This window comes from Physcomitrium patens, chromosome 7, assembly GCF_059467195.1.
Source record: "Physcomitrium patens ecotype Gransden chromosome 7, ASM5946719v1, whole genome shotgun sequence".
NCBI lineage: Eukaryota > Viridiplantae > Streptophyta > Bryopsida > Funariales > Funariaceae > Physcomitrium > Physcomitrium patens.
The window spans coordinates 3,485,530-3,505,173 of record NC_143416.1 but is presented as its reverse complement, the minus strand read 5'-3'; the positions used below and the strand labels follow the sequence as shown (position 1 = coordinate 3,505,173).

Below are 19,644 nucleotides of genomic sequence, written 5' to 3'. Positions count from 1 at the left end.
ATATCATGTGATATAATTCAGTAGTGGAATCAAAACCTTAATATTATGTTGATTATAATGGCTAGATTCTAATTTATAATATATATATATATATATATATATATAATATTTTATTTTAGATCTTATATTATCTCTACTTATATTTATATATATATATATATAAATATAAGTAGAGATAATATAAGATCTAAAATAAAATATAAAATTGAGATTAAAGTGTAAGTTAAATATAAAAATTCTTATTAATTGTTCATGAGAAAGTAAGAATTTTGGATAGCTCATTGCTTAGAATGTTATATATATTACCAATATACATCTTGGAAGAGTAAAAATAGTACAAATGCATCTTAATAAGAAATATCAAATAAAATTATTTAAAGATAATTATGAATAATGTATTACATACATATCTAGAGTCAATGTTGTTGTACTGTGATAATCTGGAGTTAATTACAAATGCAATTGTTTAATAACATACACTCTTAATTCAAATTAAAATATAAACCATAAGACTAGTTCTATAAGAAGCTACAATTTTACATCATAACTCTTATATTTGTAAAATAAATAGACAAAAGAAAGTAATAGCCAAAATTTTAATAAATATTTAAAGTACATCACAAAATGAGATTTTAGATCAACTTGATGGTTTAAAATATGAAAGACACAGATTAAAAAAATTTAAAAATAAAATAAATGAGGCTCAATAAATGCAAAATCTTTTATGCAACTTGTAATAAGTTAATTTAATATGATTATTAATTTTTTAATATTGATAGATTTCATATATTAAATTAAATTAAAAAATATTAACAAAAAAAACTTTAATATATGAATTAAAGATTTTAGATATTTAAAGAAGCATCTAATAATTTTAAGCTTGTACTACAAAACATATTAATTCACTATATTTTAAATACTTAAAAGAATTTCCTTTATGATTGCAATAATTATCTAAATTGTAGTATTTAAAAAAGATTATAGAAGACTTGATTCTTTGTTTAGCCTTTAAGTTAATATATTATTTTGTATATATATTAAAACATAAAAAAATATTACTAGTATCTAATAATATATATGCATATTAAGTTTAGAACCAACTAAGAGTTTTAAAATAAAACAAAGACCAACTATAATTGATATATTGTCATAAAAAATATCACTTATACTATAAAATCCAAAATAAAAAGAATTTCTAAGATTATAAAAGCTATTAATTTTAAAAAACCAAAAAAATCAAAAATAATTATACTAGTTATTGATCCAATAAATACTATTCAATTTTATCCCAATGCTTATTATTAGTCTATTAGAACATACATATAGGCCAAAATAGAACCAAATTACTACAATCAACTTTAAAAAAACAAAAAAAAAAAAAAAAAAAAAAAAAATCTTACTATTTCCAAATAGAAAGATAAGTCAGACTCCAATTTCACCTTTAGAATGGCAAAAAGTTCGATTCAATCAAAATTGGATAATTTGCCGTGTAAGAATCATACCAGACAATTGGAAACCAAAATCACATCCAAGAATTTCCTTAGACTATTGTGAATACACACCATTAAAATCAAAACCAAAATCCAACAACAATAACAATAATACCCCAATGAGAGAACTCAAAAGTCTGAGGTGGGGGGTGGTAGAAGCGAAGGCAGGAGATGGGAAGACGGAGGGATGGAAGAGGCAAAATGCAGAAACAGCTCAAATGCCGAAAAAGAAAGCGGGTGGAGATACGAATCCTCACCCAAACAGACAGACAGACAGAAGCATCCAGAATCTCCTCACAGTAGACACACACAGCAGGCGTTGGAATGAAGGGAGCGGGTTCCAACGAGAGAGAGAGCATGGAATTGTGAATCCGGTCTGGAGAACGTGGACCAATGAGTCCTCTCAATCCTATCCAGTGATAAGAGCCACACCCAGCGAGCGAGCCAGAGAGAGCGCCGCAATCAATCAAGGCCAGGGCCAGGAAAGCCAGGAAAGCAAGGCAAGGCTAGACGAGAGGAGAGGAGGTGAGCACGGCACCACCACTACTACCACCACAACACTCCCTCGCTCATTTGTATCACTGTTCCCTCGTTTCTGAATTGGGTTTTTATTGTCTGTGAGCTTTGCGGGTGGCTAGGGTGTCGGACGAAGAAGAGTAGCAATGGTCGTAGCAGCAGCTCCCTCCATGGCGGTCACGTTGCCGTGCGTCACCGGGATGCAGATCACTGGTGCTGCTGCTACTACCAGTAGCGGGGCGGGGCGAGGGCGCGCGTCGGGCCAAATGTTATCCTCTTTAAGCTCTGGTGGGTTTTTTTTTGTCGTTCTAGCTCTGCATTTGGGTTGGAATTGACGATGTCGATTTGCTCGCATTGCTGTGTGTGTAACCAGCCTGGTCCTTAGGATTGGAATTGTGAGACCTGTGGTGGGGAGAAGTCTGTACCTGAATTGCTGATGTGGGTTAGAATTTTGGTGTCAGTCGGAGTCGTAGTTAGGCAGAACGAAAGATTGGTCATGTCTTGGCATTGCCGTGCAGAGCTGGCGTGGCTATGGGAAATGTACTCTTGTCTGAGTAGTTGATGCAGAAGCTGCTTAGATACCTCGAAATTGGTTTCGCTGGGGTTGTCCGAGATTCTGTACGTACAATTGCTGCATTTACCAGATTTTCTTTTTCACTTGTGGGAGGGGAGGAAGGGAGGGATTACTCACTGCCATAAATTGGAGCCAGTGAATTGACTGTTTTACAGTTATGTGAAAATTGTTACCGCATTTAGGATAAGCACCAAATGACGGGTCTCCAGCGCATCTAATGGTGATCAATTATGAGTAGGAAACGATGAAGAAGAGTTGTATACTCTCAGGTTCATGTATGATCATCGGATATTATCAAGAGTACATTATTTCGCAGTGGGCCGTTGAGCATTTACCTAGTGTATTACTTGCCACGAAGTGGTGACCAGTATCCTGCACATACTTCGCCCTACTAGCTGGAAGAGGCAAAACTCTTTTGTGTAGTGAAGTAAACACTTCCTTGCCCAGAATTCTCATTCTTCTCTTGGTTGATTGCTTGCAGGATTAATTTGCCGAAGTGCAGCCACAAGCAGCGTGCGCTTAGGATTCGCTGGTAGCGTGAGCGAGCTCACATCAGCCCTGCAGATGTCTGATGTCAGTGGTGGAAAGACGAGCAGATCGGTAGTGACCATGCAGGTGAAGCCAGTGCTCCAGTTCATCCGAGGAGTAGACGAACGCAGTGTTCCTGAGATCAGGTTGACAAGATCCCCAGATGGAACCAATGGCAAGGCCATTTTCGTGTTCGACCAGCCGTCAGTCTTCGACTCATCTCGGGAGCTTGGAGACATCACTGGCCTCTACATGTTGGACGAGGAAGGTGTCTTGTCCACTGTCGATGTAAGTGCCAAATTCCTCAATGGCAAACCATCCAAGATCGAGAGCCAGTACATCATGCGCAACACCACCGAATGGGACCGGTTCATGCGCTTCATGGAGCGCTACGCTAAGGAGAACCAGCTGGGGTTTGTGAAGAGTTGAATCCATTATTTTTATTTTATTTTTATTTTTTGTTGCTTTAGTAACCAGCTTATTCCCTGGTTCGAATTTTGTTTTTTTTTACTACCGTAGTCCCTCAAGCCGGTACTTCCCCAACCATGCTTTTGCAAATTCATCATGTGCACTAGACCATTCGAGGTTTCCTTAGGAGCTCTTTGTCTTGCAGAGAACTGCACGCTGCCATAGGCCTAGTGTTTTTATTTGCTGTACATCAGAATGCACATCTTGTAACTGATAGAATGAGTACCACTTGAGATTCTTATGAAACCTTCTGCTGCCCTTGCTTTTGGGTGTGGTTGTTTATTGTTATTGTTTTTGGTTCTCTCTGTCTGCATTGTCTGTTGCCTTTGGACAATGCATTCTCTTCCTTCTCCTCTTCGCTTTCGTCTTTGCTACTATGAAGTTGGCATCATCCTTCTTTGTCGTGTGAGATGTTTGCTCATCCTAACATGTGCTATCCGAAGCGAATGAACCCAGTTGTGGATTACTACGTTTCTGTTCTTGAAATAGTAAATATCTCGCTGTCGGTGATAATGAGGGTCATAAATCTTTCCATTCCTGCCTTGTGGATGATATGGTTTCTTGTTCAGGCCAAGTAATATGGGTGTAACGAAATCAAACTTGGAAATACAGCGGTTTACTTTCGTCATTCTTAAATCCCAACCCGGTTTTAGTCTCTTTTTAAAAAATAATTAACTATTCAAGAAATAAATCTTACTGTAGGAGAGTGAATCCAAATCTAGAGATACAAAAAACTCCAAAAGTCAATTTTTGAACACCCATGGTGCCATTTACTTCAATTGTACAGGCATGTAGATTATTGTGGTCCCATAAATTAATGCCCTTCATTAATTAATGCCCCAAAAAATAACAATGTTCAATGCTTAAGTATGATTTTGAGAACTAATTTTATTCTATGGTCCACAATAAATAATGCAAAAAAAACATGTTTACACCAAAAACAAAGAATGGCAAGTTATAGAGGCTTAAGTTCATTATACACTCAAGATTTCAAAAGAAGCATTCAAGAGTGCAAGAATGGAGGATAGATTGAGCTAAACTTAGTAAATATTTCTTGTGCACTTTGCTACACAATTATCCACTTTGTCTTTGTTCTTTATAAGATAGAAGTAATTCAAGGTGTAAGCAAGCTTTTGGTATGATTTTGTAAATGCAAATTTTTTCTATTGTTGATAATGATGTGGCATTTGGATTTGAGGAGCCATTGCAAATGAAAAACCAAAATGATTTATAAAAACAACATTAAATGCACTTGCTCATAATTGAGTCCTTAGTCCAATTATACTTGCAATAAGTGTACATCTAATTAGACCAATAAGAATTTTAGTAATTAAAGCCTAATCACAAAAGAAGACCAATATGAAAAAAAATATTAGAAAATATTAGAAAACACCTTTTCATCAAAATTTCAGAAATCATTTATTCTCTTCAACAAATTCTGTTAGAGACATATTTAACATAAGTGTATAAATATCAAGATTTTAAAGTTCATATGAACTGCAATACATTCAATTATCCTACATCAGGGAGCACTCTAAAACATCAAATAAATAATTCAAATACTTGAATGATGTTATAAAAGTAATCTGTAGTTGTGCAAGATTTTTTTTATTAAAAAAAATAAAATTAAAATTTCAATAAAAAAATATTTTCTAATCATATTTTAATTTTTCGAAGCCATTGATTAAAATTCTAATTCATGATATTGAGTACTCAAATTTCCTCCTATAAATTGGATTTTAGACATATTTAAAAATAAATATAAATAAACTTTCAGAATTAGAATCTAAATAAGAAGAAACATTTTGTATTTTACACCACATCCAATAAATAACTAAACATGCTTTTTTTATCAACTTAGTTATTTAAAGACACACACACACACAGAAGGAGAAGAATTATTATACAATTCCAAGGGCTCGGAAAAGGAGCATCAGAGTGACGCGGCAACGGTCCTGTGACCACGACACGGTCAAACCCCCCACTACCACCGGAAAGGAAAAAAAAAATAGGGAGGGAAAGAAGCCAATATGGCAAAAGATGAGGGAAGAAATAAGCCACCCTGACAGGGGTAACAGAGGCAGGGCACCTTGAAGAGCGAGCCCAGCTGCTGAGGAAGGCACACGGGAATGGCAGGGAAGAGGGGGGGGGGCATGGCAACTTTGTCGAGGAGGAGCAATAGTTGCTATTATGGCGTGCCGCAAACGATTCCTCGATTCCGCGAGAGAGCTGGACTCGACCCACAGTAGCATTTCGCATCTGTAACGCTTCGACGCTGGCTAATTTGACTGGAACCGGGTTGTGGGTTGGGAGTTTTTCATGACCGGAGGGTGATGTTGATCGGCTATGGCGTTGTTGCGGGGACGGTGGTGTTGTAGGGAAGGGCTGGAGGTGAGCCGACGAGGGGGTTTGGGTGTGGGAGTTTGGGGAGTAGGGTAGAAGGACGACGACGGGGAGGAGGAGAAGGAGTAGTGCGTGGATTTTATTTTATTTTTTATTTTATTTTTTTCCTTCTTATTTTTGTTTTGTTGGGAATTTTTTTAGTGGCGTCGATCAGTGATTGATCGTTGTTGTTGTTGTTGGTGGTGGTGATGTGGGATTGATTCCACATGGGTGCCCCGCCGAGTGTTAGCATTAAGAGTGAGGGATCGGAGGGTACGGCCATGACTGGTAGTAAAGGGACGGAGGGGGGTGAGCGCACTCATGGTCTTCAGCTTCTGCTGCACGATACGGGTCTTGATTTGGAGTGGAGTCCCTCGGAGCAGAGCATTCTAAATGAGAACCTCGTCAAGTGAGTTCAACCATTTTTGTTTATATATATATATATATATATATATATATAAATTTCGCCGTGAATTAATTGTGCGTCTGCTTGCTACGTTTCCCTCAATTTGATTGCCAGTAGTTTTCCCATGTTTGTCAAGGGTCAAATGTTCTTAAACTATACTGACTGCTCTACCTTGTTGTGACATTTGATTGAGAGTTTCATGGAGGAATGAATTGCCTTTCCTTACTCCATTTGAGGTGATTTGAATAAAAAGCATTGGATTAGCTGGTAGTTGGCAGCCACGGTTAGTTGATCAAAGTGCGTGTGCATTGACAGGTTTGCTAATGAGTCGAGCAGTATGTCCAAATATGTCAAGATCGCCGCTCTGCTGCCGGACAAAACAGTTCGTGACGTTGCTTTGCGATGCCATTGGCTCTCTGTAAGGGTTTCTGAGCAATCGGAATCTGTTCTGCACTGATGGGTCTATTCACATGGAGCATTTAAGTTGAAAGTGGCTCTGAAGAATTCCATAGTAAATAATGCCGTAGGCTTTTCGGCCTATGCATGTCGTAACTGGGTTTGGATTGCGGTCCAGTATGTTTATAGCATTTCATTTTAGCTGTGGACACATGTTTATCTCATGTCAATGAGTGTTCAACTCCGAACTCGAATTGTGCAGAAAAATGAAGATGCCAAGCGTAAGTCGGAAGAACTCGCTGCTAAAAGTCACAACGACCAGAAGGTGTAATCTTTGATCCATTATTTTAATTTTTTAATGCTCCATCTACAGAAGGTTAGAGGTTCATCCACATGCTTTGGATAATATTTTGCTGTTCTGAAGAATTATAATCTTAGCATTTGGTTGAGGGCGAATTTGCAGGCGTTCTACAAGCAGGGACATTCTGCAGTACCCATGTATACTGCACCCCTTCCACCAATGGAAACTGACGACGGCATTTCCTTTGAAGGTCTTCGATTGTGCCAAGGCATTAATTCTTATTTCTTCTTGTGTGGATACCATTTATTGATGTTACACGAGTTGTTCAACTTTACTCATTATCTTCTTCTTCTACTTCTTCTTCTGTTATTTTATTAATATTATTATTTTAAAATAAAATCTACATGGGAGATGTTTTGTGCTGGTAGCGGTCGATGCATAATTCTAAGATTCATTTTGAAAGCAGCCATTGGCGGCACAACTGGCAAGCTTCTCGAGGTGAATTCTCAGGCGATCTTGAAGATCAGAGCAAACCTTGCTGCTTCTCAGGTATATTTTCTGATATCCTTAGTCTCAACTTTGAACGCCGCTTCCTTTCCAAGTAGACGTTGTCAGCGGACTCTCTGCTAGGTGGATTGGCTTTTGTCTACTTTGTGCAGAAGCACTCATCACTTTTTAGATATCTTTCTTATTTGGATAAGACTGTTTGAAGGAGAAAGGACTTTTAGTATGAATATGAATTCTGTAAATTTAGTAATTCGGCCAGCAAAGAATGTTGGCTGTGGGTATATTGGTTGGACTGTTTCTAAGGCTATGGCTTGTACAGGCTCAAGAGAATACGGACTTATTGGTGCAGGTTAGGGATAACATCTATGCTATTTTGAATGGGTAAGTTGATTGTGTCACAGGAACACATTTAATTCATCGCCAATGCTAATTGTTGTCGGACCTTGGGATCCTTGGCACTGTGTCTATGAGTGGCACTAAATTGTTGTTCATCATCATTTCTTGAAGATAATCTTCTTCGATGGATGATTTACATATTCTGTTTCTTTATACGTCCTACAACTGATAGAAAGACGCTTCCTTGTTTTCAACTGGTGCAGAATGATGTCCATGCCAGGGATAATGAGCCAAATGCCTCCCTTGCCAGTGAAATTGAACTCAGAGCTGGCAGACAGTATTCTTCCTCAGCCTACACCTCAGCCGTCAGCAGCTTAGCATTTGAAAGTGAAGAAATTTGCAATTGCCATCAGCTACTACAAACTTATTATTGAAGGAGATAAAGGCTCGTCTTTTTCGCCACAAGTGCCTTGTATCGTACAGGGACTACACCATTGGATATGAATGAGAAACAGTGGCTCACTACAGGGTAGTATGCGAAAAGAGACCAAAGTGTTCGACATCGAGTCATATCTGGTTGTATCTAGTGTTTTGGTCCGAATTATGAATGAGAGTTTCTCAGATAAGTGGTGATCTACACCGGGCCCTTAGTATCTAATTGAAAGTGAATTTGGACATAGATTTTTTCTTGTATATTTTTTCTTTTTTTAATATAAAAAGGATAGTAAAGGAGAAAACTTGTATTCGGTTTCGTGCTTTTGAAACCTCAAATGGCAGATATTTGATAATCTTGGATAACGTGCTGGAAATTTACAGTGATTCTTAGACGTATCGTTGATGGATGAACATTGATCAGGACTAACCTTCAGTTGTAATTGTGCGCTATCAACCTTAGTGAATGTCTAGTGAAGCTTACAGTGGGTGCCAGCAAATGGGGGCAGGACCGTTATACTTGTTAACTTTGCAAATATATTAAGATTACATATAACTAAAATTACAAGTTTATCAAAAAAAAATGAAATGAAAACTCGTCTTTTCTCTACATAGAAACTATCACATCATTATGCAACTTCTAATGTAACATTTAAACCATGTATTTATAACTAATAAATGGCATCGTTTAAAACGATGTTCAAATACCAACAAATTATTGCTATGCTTGGTTCGTATGATACTATAAAAGAAGCAAGCAACGATGTAGCGGCATCATCGAAGGCGATCAAACCAAGTAAAAGACAAAAATCACTAAATATGCATAAGTAGATCCTTTCCAGGTTAGAATAAGTCAAATAAAAAATTGTAAGATAACGAATCTATATATTACATTTCAATCCATAAAGATTTAGAACGAAGTAATGCACGTGTGAAATTCCGACATTGTGATGCTTATTACTGAAATTTAACCATCCAAGAGAATTTCGGGACGATACTGCCATGTTTCAAACAAATATTGCAATAAATCTAACTTTTCTGGATTTGTTGCAAAATTTACAATAATGGAAAAATGACAAAACCTTGAATTTAATCTTACTCCTCATGATATTGGTCACCTTGCAGATTGTATAAGCTCCTACGATCTCAACAAAACCAAAATTTCAAGAGCATGAGAGAAAGCCAAGGACCACATTGTGCTGAGCTGCAGTCTTGGCTACCTCCCAAAATAAGAAAACGATAACACTGCTGAACCCATTTTGCTTCGACATCAAAAACTGAAATTAACTGCAGTACACTTGGTTTACAAAGGGTCTAACATCATCTCATGCTGTCTGGTCTAAGCTCATGGGGTCCACCTTCCGCTAGAAGAAAACGCCAGAACTTGAGACACATGCCCCCTAAATTCCACCAGATCATGTTAAAACTACATAACACTGTGATAACACGAAACAATCACTCCTTACAATCTGCTGCTTCTAAGGAGTTGACCTGCATTAGGTTCCTCCCAAGGTATGCAAGTCTACATCAAACATTAATAACAAGATGAGATGGTTCATATGTAGTGAACAGTACCAGAATACTAAGACCCTGACCAGGAGTAGCTTCGAACCAAAAACATCTACAATTAGTCCTAGAAATAGAACAAGTCCACTCCAGAAACCAGAGCAACCACGTCTGTTTTCGACAATCCCAACACCTGCTTTTCCTGCATGCGCAACAAATGCAATACGTCTTTAGAGATCACAGGTTTACAAGGTGGTTCATTCCCAGATTGTAGGCCACAAAAACAGTGGTCAAAATGGAATGAGTATCACGTGCTATAGTTTCATGTTCAAATTACACGTTTTGTAATTGCCCCTTATCAGGAGTTTTACAATTCCAACTCTGACATATCTCTAGATGAATTGAGTATTTGATTTGCAATATGAAGTTCATAAGACCACATGATTGTCGACCACAATTACACAAACTTAAAAACTTATCGATTTGTCAAGCAAAGTCGAAGGTTAGGACGCAGCAATTTCAAGATCCACTAGAAGGATTCAAGCATTAGAGGGTTGAACATTGTGCTTTAATATCCGATACATAAGTAACCAAGTTTCGCTCAAGAAAGTTACAATCAATTTGTTCATCGCGTAAAACATGATGGTGACATACCAGTCCTTGCTGCTGAATCATTCAACATAGCCAAGACACCAAGGAACCTGAGAAGGAGCCTGATTTCAAAGACTTGAGCCTCAGTAATTCTAAAAACTAACTTGAATTAACAGTAAAACAAACAAAAACGAAAAAGTACAGGAGGAATTTCACTTACTTGCGAGGGAACGATTTCGTAGGGACAAACAAAGCTTCACACACCGTCAAGTAAACCAACTAGAAGAGAATATGAATGAAGCCTGCGCTTGCTCCAATAGAATTCAGCTCCTGGGTGTTTGAAGGCGATGTACTTGAGTAAATCAACTCGACAACATACTGGTGAACACCAGAGAAGATACCAAGAGCACCGACAGTCCAGGGCTATAACTGGGATATCTCTTCATGTGATCTGCAAAACAGACATGGATATTGGAGGTGCTCCTCTGGTCCGCAATGGAAGATGAACGATTAAGCTTGCCTGCCACAAGTGAAAGTACCTGCAGCATTCATACACACGAGGCGATGCCTCTCACGAAGTAAATCGATTGAAGTTTCCCGCCTTGAGGCAGAATAAGACAAATTGGGACTCGATTGGCATCACTTGGTATCAGAAACTCCTATGTCAAAGGCTTATGCATCTTCAACATTTCTCGATAGTATACATATCATGCAATGAACTTACCAGATCCTGCCATCCATCTTAAGAGACAAAAGGATCACGTGAATGAATTTGCCCTGGCAGATGCTGCCGGTATTGTTGTTGCTGGCGATGAAGGAACATCAGCTGCTGATGTTGAAGTTGCTGGTGCTGAAGCTGTTGCAGGTCTCCTTGAATTATTGCTTGCGACTGGGCTTCATCAGTGGGCTTCTGCATGTCACTGTAATTGATCTGAGGTTCCGAGTAGGAAGATTGTGCTTGAATATGAGTTGGAACCATGCTATTGAATTTTCGATGATGCAGAGCCCCCATCCCTGCAAAACATAAAATCTTCATTGGAGGAAGAACTAGAATAAAATAACAAAATAAATAAATAAATAAAAATCGGTTATCTGTGGGGAAAAGGTAAATCGAATTGAATACATATATAGAATGGTCATACTATTCAAGCTTAAAAGCCTTCCTAAACAAATAAATTAACAAGAAACAAGAAACAAGAAACAAAACTATCTTCTTCAGGTTAAGGAACAGGATAGGTACCTGGAAAAGGGAAAGGTGCGCTATCGTAGGCTCCACTCTTGATGATGCCATCACTTACAGACCATAAACTGTGACTGTTACTTCTAAGCTGGGAGTCTCTCTCCCCAGAATATCCAGACTGAAGAGCAACAGGCTTAACACTTCTGAAATCATCCAACCATCCGTAGTCATCAACGTTATCTTCTCCGATTTTAGGTTTCTGACTTTGGAACGCACTGGGAGGCTGAAATAACCCCTGAGAGATGCCCAAATTTGGTTTCGCTGCAGACTTGCCTGGAAGAGGTCCAAAACCAGGTGGCGGACGCATCACAGGATGACTAGCCCTGCTTTGAACAGGGTATTCCTTCACATTCCAGCTGCTACTAGTAGGTGCTATTGTATCTCGATTACCTGGCACAATGTACTTTCCTGATTCAAAAGATGACGTTGTCTCGGAAGTAGTTATGAGTGAAAGAGGGCTCGAATTCGGAACTGTTTCTCCGTTGAGGCGGTCATCTGTGGTTCCGCTAGGGACAAACCCAGATATTCCGTACCTTTCCAACATTTCACGCTCTGAACTCCATAGTGACCGAACGTCGTTCTGGCCTTGTGACGCTACAACTGCGCTTGCACTCACCCCCTTGTCTGGAAAATTCATGAAAACGCTTTTTTGATCCTGAAACCAGGACTCCGTACTTAAAGGTGTATATTGAGGAGTATCAGTATACTGATCCAACCAAGTTCCCGCGCTTATCACTGGCGGGGGCATTGTAAGGGCATCAAGAGGCCTTGTCACCACAGTTCCATTACCTAAGGAATTCAGATCAGACAGGTTCAAGGTTGAAAAGGAAGCTGTTGCATCATGAATCAATGAAGTCGACACCGTTGAAGGTCCTGTTACAGAAATCAAGGGCAAAGGAGTTGCAAGCTCAACTAAACCACTCTTACTAGAACCCTTGGCTTTGCTAACATCCAGAGGGTAGCTGCCCTCTTTAGAAGAATTCTGAACTTGTCCCTCACTTGTGTGAAAGGAACCCTGGAACTTTGTTGCAACAGGACCTGATTGAACGCCCACAAAAGCCTCTGGGAGCCAAGAATTTTTGCCAGTAATACTCGGCATGGCAGTGGTCTGCACAGAAGCATCAGAAGTAGATGTTGGGGGGAAATAGAAAGCCGGAGAAATTTTCTCGGAAAGGGATGATGCAGCAACTTCAGATGCAGACGGTCTGTCCTTACTCAAAGGCTTGAAAACTATCACTTCTTCTTCCTCCTCTTCATTTATTACTTTTACAGAGCTCCTGACTGAATTTTCTGCTTTCAGGTGACTGTCGCTGGCAAGAATGCAGCTCTGCGATGTAATCCCGGTGTCACTTTTCTCGTCTTCCTGACTGCCAGCTGTATCTTCGACGCCAGAATCAGAATGCTCTTCTTCCTTTTGATCCTGCCGTACCTCACGAGGTAAAATGAATTTGTTCGACCCTTCATCGTAGCAAATACCTCTCTGTGTGCTTTCCAAAGCATTGGCAACTGCTTTCCCAGCAGCCAGCAACCTCTTAATGCGAACTTTGAAATGCTCGCCTCCTTTCACTTCACGAAATAAACCTTTTGAGTAATCTAAAGCAGTCTGAGCTGGAGCAAGTGGAGTAAAACCTTGTAGCTCAAAATCTTCCCTGAGTGCAACACCACGTTCATTCTCAACTGATCCGCCGAATGAACCAATGGTGATATACTCCTTCGTGCCTGCCTCCTCTTTGATCAACTTCAAGACGCAGTTAAGCAGAACCAGGCATTCGGCCCAGAAGGAGGATCTTGCACTGGCCTGTTCCATGTCAACTTCACTTCCGATCGCCATCTCCGGTCGGCCAGCTAACCACTCCATAAATATGAGCAATGCAGGAAGAAGCACACTGCGAGCCGGGTCTTTCGACTGGTTACACCGACGCATTAGACGCCCAGCACACTCGAATGCTGCTGTAACAGCATGCTGAAAAAGATCTGACCTTTGTAAAATCTCTGCATAAGTCGGATGATTTGCAGCATCTGCGTTCCAGTTAATATTATGAACAGTGAATATCAAAATGGCAACCAATTGAATCACAAATGATGGCCCGACATTCCCCGTAGACGTTCTGCTTTGATAATCAGTCCCTAGGATTGCCTCCAAAATGGAATCATTCCCAGCCAAAAGTCGCTGCAGGTCATTAATTGTTTCCAAATAGACCTGAGGAAAAGTCTCCAAACTGCACCAAACACCATCAAATCATCATCTTTGTGAAAATCCCAGCGCTGTTGTTTAAGAAGGTAATCACGAATACCCAAATGATCAGATTGTAAGCCGATAAAATAAATGCACATCCAAGAGCTCGTCCCCCAGGAACCGGAGTTGTTTGCGATTTAAAAGACAATATGATCACCCAGACATGTGACATCACTCTCCTTCAAATTCAGAATAATTAAAAAGAGAGCCATTCCTGGAATTGTACGAAAACGACAGGAACTAGATATGCATTACCTGGTACGTGTAAACAGTATTCCATTCATACGCACGAAACGGATGCGAAGATTCCTCATCAAATCAGAGTTCTTGGGTGGGCTTGCTATTACATTTGCTTCCTCTGATTTGAGGTCTTTCTTAGCTGACTTCATCGTTCCACTGCTAGGAGGTAGAGTCCGATCTCTTCTGCCACCATGTGCAGCATTCTTCGACATATGAAGTTGACTGTACTGAAGTCGGTTCTGCGACCAAGAAAGTAATACAAATTTAGCCCAGTATAAACCACACAACTGCTGCTGTTGCCCTCTCAAACAAAAGCAGAGCAAGTTAGAGCTAAATTGAATCACGAGATGAACAACTACCTGCTCAAAGAGAAGAATCAGATTGTCTCTGGCGGTGAGAAATGGCGTCTCCACGGAAAGACTGCGGAAGTACCGATAGACTGCGAGGAGTTCATCATTGACGTAGGTTGCCAACACTGCCAACTGTCATAGCCACTCAAAGCATAAACAAAGAAGTACAGAAAAGCCAATCAATTTTCAATTCACACCGGCTCTACTAAAAAGCCAGCAATCTCAGGATCTCTGTCTCTACGATAAACTACATGCCAATGAAAGAACAACGCACACGGAATAAGAGAACCTGGAACTAAGCAGAGAAGTATTGAAAGTTAGCATCCAAGCGTTCTGTAAGTAACTCAACAGAAAAATACGAATCAAAGAGAGACAATGCTAAAGCGCTCACAAGTAATCAGAAATCAAAAATTAAACGTTAATTACGGTTCCAGAGATATATTAAAGACCTGATTGTGCGGATTGCCACTAGATGGCCACAGCGAAGCTGCCTGGAGATAATACCCAGCAGCAACAGAGAAGTCCATAGAGCGAGTATCCTGAAGATTTCCATGCACTTCCTTGTACCGGGCCAAATCGCCTAAAAATATCAAGCAACGGTGACATGAAAGCTGACAACGTTTCACTCTAGCCCTCCGTTCATTGTCATCTCCAGTTATGACCCCATTACCACTGCTCCCAAAGGCAGAGCAATCTTGAGGCAAGCCATTCCTAGCCCGCAACTTCAAAATAAGATTGTGGTAGAAACATGTTACTTCAGCTAGAAAGCTCTTGAATGCGGCAATGATCTTGAGAACGGAATCCCTCTGCGTTCCGCCTTTCAGTGTTGATGCGGCATGATTGATTTTCTTGATTTTGGCTCGGAATTCATCGATCTGTTTGTAATGCAGACGCCAAATTGCTTGCTCCACTTCATGTGATTCGGCAAGCTCATGGTCCTCGAGAATAATTGACTCGTATTTCTCTCGAAGAGAATTTTGCAATGTTCGCACACTCGAATCAAATGGCCCCTTCACCTGAAGCAATGACCGTAGCTGCTTCTCTAGCTCCAGGGCCTGCAAGAAGCAGTTTACACATGAGGTGTCTCCATCGTTTTGAAGAGAAACTACTTGTACAAAACATCTAATTAAATCAAAGGCCAGGTACAAGGCTAGGTTGCTTCACGCACACCAATCCTCCTTAATCCGGCTCTCTATACTACAGTAAGCCCCACAAGCTGTTCACCACAAAGCAAAAAAGACGAGAAAAGTCAAGAAGAAAATCTAATACTGAAACTCCATGTATTACATATCCTCTCGCACCGTAAATACTTGAAGAGTTAAAATTTGAAGGCTCCACTAAATTTCAGAAGAACGAGGTACAGAATTCAAAATTACAAAAAAATGCTCAAATTATTAGAAAGCTGCACTGCATGAGAATTAAAGGAAGTATGAAAGCGAAATCACGTTGCTTAGCTCTACTTATCGATAGCATGATAGATGCACTGGGGATATTAAAAAAACAGTGTGCACGAGTAAACATGTGAAAACACGAGACACTGTTGCTGACTTCATGTACACGTAAGCTTTGACAAACTCTAGGACAGAGGGAAGAAATTCAAAGATCCAGGCACTACTTCAGCGAGAATTCGTATACGGCCTCGGCGGAAACAAAACAAGCACGCACAATGTAGAGGACGATTCGGTTTCGCGAAGCATATTGATTACCGCCAGAGCAGAGTATTCAAGTAAACTACCACTCACAAGTGCTCGATAATCGTTTAGTCTTAATTGAAATACGTACAAGAAAACCTAGCTCACGAGAGGAAACCTCCCAAGACCTTTGCAGGCGATGACCATGTGCGCATGTGCAAACCAAGAAAGCAGAGGCAATTTGGTAGGTTATTGAAGCACATCATACACCAGCAAATCATCATGCATAAAGCAAACAGCAATACTGTCTACTCCCCAAAGATCCAAAAAGACATGTCTACTCCCCAAAGATCCAAAAAGACACCAATCACATCGTTAGAGAGCACTCGAAACCCGCGCCTACATCACCCTTCGTTGCATCCCCACGCGACAAAAAAAAAAAAAAAAAAAAAAAAAGAAACGCAACCTCTACGTCACATGATTGAAGGCAAGATTGATTAAGATATGCAGCATCAAAAACCGTATCGCGTGCATCAATTCACAATAGTCGACGCGAATTCAGAATCGGGTAAAATTAAATTAAATTACATCAATTTGTACAGTAACAATATTAATAATAAGAATAATAAGAATAATAAAGCAAAAAACAAGACCAGTGCAACGGCTAAATTCCGCCTCGCATCTCGCCTCGCAAGAGATGCGCCAAAAAGAACCACAGATAAGAGACAAGAAGGAACGAGACGTCACCTGATTGTAGTGCTGCTTAGCCAGGGCGAGCGGTGCAGAAACCGGCGCGGTGTCACTTGGCAGGCTCATCATCCATTCCTCGAGCACCTCAGCTCCACCTTGATTAACCACGGCCCGTCCCACTCACAGCGATGCACCGCCGCGTAAGGACAAGCGCCCGACGGAAGACAAAAAAAAACGGATAGCACTCGACGATGCCTCGCGGTCAACAACCGAGAGACCACCAAACCACGAACCCTAAAAAGGTGCAACAGAAATCAAACCCTGGATTTCTAAGGATACCGAAATTTTGCAGATGATCGATTGCTACGCTTATTATTTTGAAATCTTGACTGTTCAGAGAGACAGAGACGGCGCCAGGAGGAGTAGAGAGCAAGGAAAGGAGGGAGGAAAGGGACCGAGAGAGGCAGAGGCAGAGGCAGGGGCAGCAACAAAGGTCGGGGGCAGAGCAGTCCAGGGCAGAGCAACACACACGCGCGCACACAAGCGAAATGCCACCCCCGAGCACCACCGCGCCTGAGCGCGGGCCGTGCCCGGGCCTGGGTCAGCGATGGAACCCCTTGGCCACCCTCCCACCCGTCCCCCACGAGTCTACCGCTTCTTCACTTTCGAAGCGCCCACGTCGTATGCCTTGACCCCCATGCACCCGGGCTTAGGGCCACTCTGCTCCAGCATCGGTCTTAAGGTCGAACAATACTTTTCTTGGTCTTAGGGCCACCCCTAGGTTAGCTTGGTCTGACGGACGCGCCCTTGCCCACTGGAGTCCCTCTCCAAATGCAGCTCATCATCCAAGTGTGAAGTGCCATTATTATACATGATTTATTTTCATGTTTTTTCTTTTAGTGAATGTAGAGGCCGACTAAGCATCTATTCTAATTACATCAAAAAATTAAAAAATAAAAATACAATAATTTTTTCTCAATTTCCAAGTCACTTTGTAAACCTTGTTCTTAATTTAATATAGGAAAACTGAATATATGACATCTATTAATGTTAAATAAATTCTTAAAGATGTCAAAATTGAATTTGTGTGCATTTTATTTCCATACTATTCAAAGTATTAAATTTGGAATAATTCTAAAATTTTAAAAATAATAAAACAAAATTAAAATTATGTATAATGATGTCAATCAAAGAGTATATTAAAATAAAGCTAAAGATAATTTTAAATATATTTTAGAATTTTTATTTTTAAAAAATTAATTATTATAAATTAATTAAATATGAATGTAATATTGTTGTATTGTAACAAGACTATATAATGAAAATATAATCAAAAATAAATTTATAATTATTATCTTATCATCTTGATTCAATAATAATTCAAGACATTTAAACATGGCTTTCATATAAATCTCTTAGTTTATTTTCTTGTCTTAATAGATAGTAGTTTTAAGGTTGGTGAATAATTTTACCTTCTAGGTTATAGAAACTCTTTTATTGCCTTAGAAAAGTCATAAATTGATAAAAGTAGGGTAGAAGAAGTAAATAACTAATATGGTTGATACTAAGATTAAGTTGAGGATAGGATCAAGCAAAACAATTCCTAAGATAGGTTGGATAAATATCCAAAGGTCGACCATTTGTAGGATAGGGTTGAAATTAGACCTCCAACTACTAAAGTGACTACCTATGCCAAAATATGGAGGCATTTGGAGTTTGGCAATTGGAATTAGAGAGCTAATTTTAAGCTTATTTCAAAAGTATAAAGTTTCTTTTCATATGATTTGGAATGAATTTGTAATTATTGTTTGAATTCAAGGTTTGTATTAGTGATTTTGAATTTATACAATACAATTAAGGCTAATGCTCTTGGCTAGTTTGTACAATTGGTGTTATATCTATAATTTAAAATTTGACAATGTTTGGTTAATTGAGTGTACTAAGTATCAAGGACAAGAACTCGATGAAAAAACAATTCAGACAAGTGAGCCTTCACTCAAAAAAAAAAAAAGTAACAAAATATAAATAAACAAGTATGTATATTGAAAGAGAAATTGAAATGGCTATTGCAAAAAGACAAGAAAACTAGAGACCCTTGAAACTAGACTGGAAGCAAGAAAGGAGTTGATAAGAGTGAAGAAGGCTTCACTCTTGTCTCTATATATATTATCTAACTAGGGGCTACATGGCGACGTTCTATAGGACCTCCAATAAGTGTTGACTTTGTAGGACACATGCCTTGACTTACAAGGTAAGTTTTTCTACATGAGGACCACATTGTTAGCTTGGTCTTCAAGCTAACAACATGTGTGGTAAATGGCCAACTTGTTGACCACGTTTCTAATCCAAAAAGTCAATTAAAGACACCTATAAAGTCAAAGCAGTGGCTATGAAGCTTCTAGAAAACTTCTATACCAAATACTATAGAATCAACTTACTTTTACCTACTTTTACTTACTTCTACCTATTTGTATATGTAATTACTGGCTTACATGAGTATGTCCATGATACTAAGTGGTCATAAAATTTTGTGATAATGTAACAATGTGATTGAGAGATATCTAGTTTTTGGTACAAGAAGGTATCGAAAGTTGGTAGTTTGAGGCTTTGTAAGATTTCTATGATATCTAAAGATCTACTTGTTGAAACAAGGTGAAATTTGGCATGGTCTTAGAAGACTTAAAGATTAAGATATATACAAATTATTATCTAAAGTTAGTAATTAAAGAAGGAGAAATTACTACTGGAACATCTATATCAACTTTTGAGTTCGCAGTCAGGTGACATCAGTGCAATTTTTTGGATGTTTTCTCATAGTTTGTAA

General features: G+C 39.2%; 3 protein-coding genes and 1 long non-coding RNA gene across 9 annotated transcripts; 3 read left to right on the top strand and 1 right to left on the bottom strand.

Moving 5' to 3' along the window:
• The first annotated feature begins 1,948 nt into the window (after positions 1-1,948).
• LOC112284665 (photosystem II reaction center Psb28 protein) lies at positions 1,949-3,822 on the top strand. 2 transcript variants are annotated; one of them, XM_073535015.2, is made up of 3 exons: positions 1,949-2,015; positions 2,129-2,294; positions 3,062-3,822. In XM_073535015.2, the coding sequence occupies exons 2-3, from the start codon at positions 2,153-2,155 to the stop codon at positions 3,535-3,537; spliced, it is 618 nt and encodes a 205-aa protein (XP_073391116.1). In that variant the 5' UTR covers positions 1,949-2,015; positions 2,129-2,152; the 3' UTR covers positions 3,538-3,822. The 2 variants fall into 2 exon arrangements, with proteins under 2 accessions (XP_073391116.1, XP_090107854.1); XM_090251728.1 differs by lacking the exon at positions 1,949-2,015 and having other exon boundaries at positions 2,078-2,294.
• Positions 3,823-5,652: 1,830 nt separating this feature from the next.
• Positions 5,653-8,641, top strand: LOC112284927 (uncharacterized). Of its 2 annotated transcripts, none has more exons than XM_024525316.3 (7): positions 5,653-6,367; positions 6,680-6,782; positions 7,023-7,085; positions 7,224-7,329; positions 7,528-7,610; positions 7,888-7,949; positions 8,168-8,641. In XM_024525316.3, the coding sequence occupies exons 1-7, from the start codon at positions 6,186-6,188 to the stop codon at positions 8,280-8,282; spliced, it is 714 nt and encodes a 237-aa protein (XP_024381084.1). In that variant the 5' UTR covers positions 5,653-6,185; the 3' UTR covers positions 8,283-8,641. The 2 variants fall into 2 exon arrangements, with proteins under 2 accessions (XP_024381084.1, XP_024381085.1); XM_024525317.3 differs by having other exon boundaries at positions 5,675-6,367; positions 7,224-7,311.
• Positions 8,642-9,593: 952 nt separating this feature from the next.
• Positions 9,594-17,019, bottom strand: LOC112284926 (uncharacterized). Of its 4 annotated transcripts, none has more exons than XM_090251726.1 (9): positions 16,878-17,019; positions 14,949-15,554; positions 14,509-14,631; positions 14,165-14,388; positions 11,674-13,892; positions 11,158-11,447; positions 10,654-10,972; positions 10,497-10,585; positions 9,594-10,044 (listed from the first exon to the last, which is right to left on the bottom strand). In XM_090251726.1, exons 1-6 carry the CDS (start codon positions 16,947-16,949, stop codon positions 11,176-11,178), a joined length of 3,516 nt encoding a protein of 1,171 aa, XP_090107852.1. In that variant the 5' UTR covers positions 16,950-17,019; the 3' UTR covers positions 9,594-10,044; positions 10,497-10,585; positions 10,654-10,972; positions 11,158-11,175. The 4 variants fall into 4 exon arrangements, with proteins under 4 accessions (XP_090107852.1, XP_073391629.1, XP_090107853.1 ...); XM_073535528.2 differs by having other exon boundaries at positions 10,497-10,555; XM_090251727.1 differs by having other exon boundaries at positions 10,497-10,543.
• LOC149988524 (uncharacterized) lies at positions 16,980-17,869 on the top strand. The gene is made up of 2 exons (XR_016504096.1): positions 16,980-17,122; positions 17,218-17,869. It is a non-coding gene; the product is annotated as an uncharacterized LOC149988524 (long non-coding RNA).
• Positions 17,870-19,644: the final 1,775 nt, after the last annotated feature.

Excerpts from the sequence above, each read along its gene's own strand:
- LOC112284665 (XM_073535015.2), top strand. The coding sequence starts at position 2,153 with ATGGTCGTAGCAGCAGCTCCCTCCATGGCGGTCACGTTGCCGTGCGTC. Across the intron at positions 2,295-3,061 it reads GTTATCCTCTTTAAGCTCTG|GATTAATTTGCCGAAGTGCA; the intron begins GTGGGTTTTTTT and ends GATTGCTTGCAG.
- LOC112284927 (XM_024525316.3), top strand. The coding sequence starts at position 6,186 with ATGGGTGCCCCGCCGAGTGTTAGCATTAAGAGTGAGGGATCGGAGGGT. Across the intron at positions 6,368-6,679 it reads CTAAATGAGAACCTCGTCAA|GTTTGCTAATGAGTCGAGCA; the intron begins GTGAGTTCAACC and ends GTGCATTGACAG. Across the intron at positions 7,086-7,223 it reads AAAGTCACAACGACCAGAAG|GCGTTCTACAAGCAGGGACA; the intron begins GTGTAATCTTTG and ends GCGAATTTGCAG.
- LOC112284926 (XM_090251726.1), bottom strand. The coding sequence starts at position 16,949 with ATGATGAGCCTGCCAAGTGACACCGCGCCGGTTTCTGCACCGCTCGCC. Across the intron at positions 15,555-16,877 it reads CTAAGCAGCACTACAATCAG|GCCCTGGAGCTAGAGAAGCA; the intron begins GTGACGTCTCGT and ends TGCTTCTTGCAG. Across the intron at positions 13,893-14,164 it reads ATACTGTTTACACGTACCAG|TTTGGAGACTTTTCCTCAGG; the intron begins GTAATGCATATC and ends TGTTTGGTGCAG.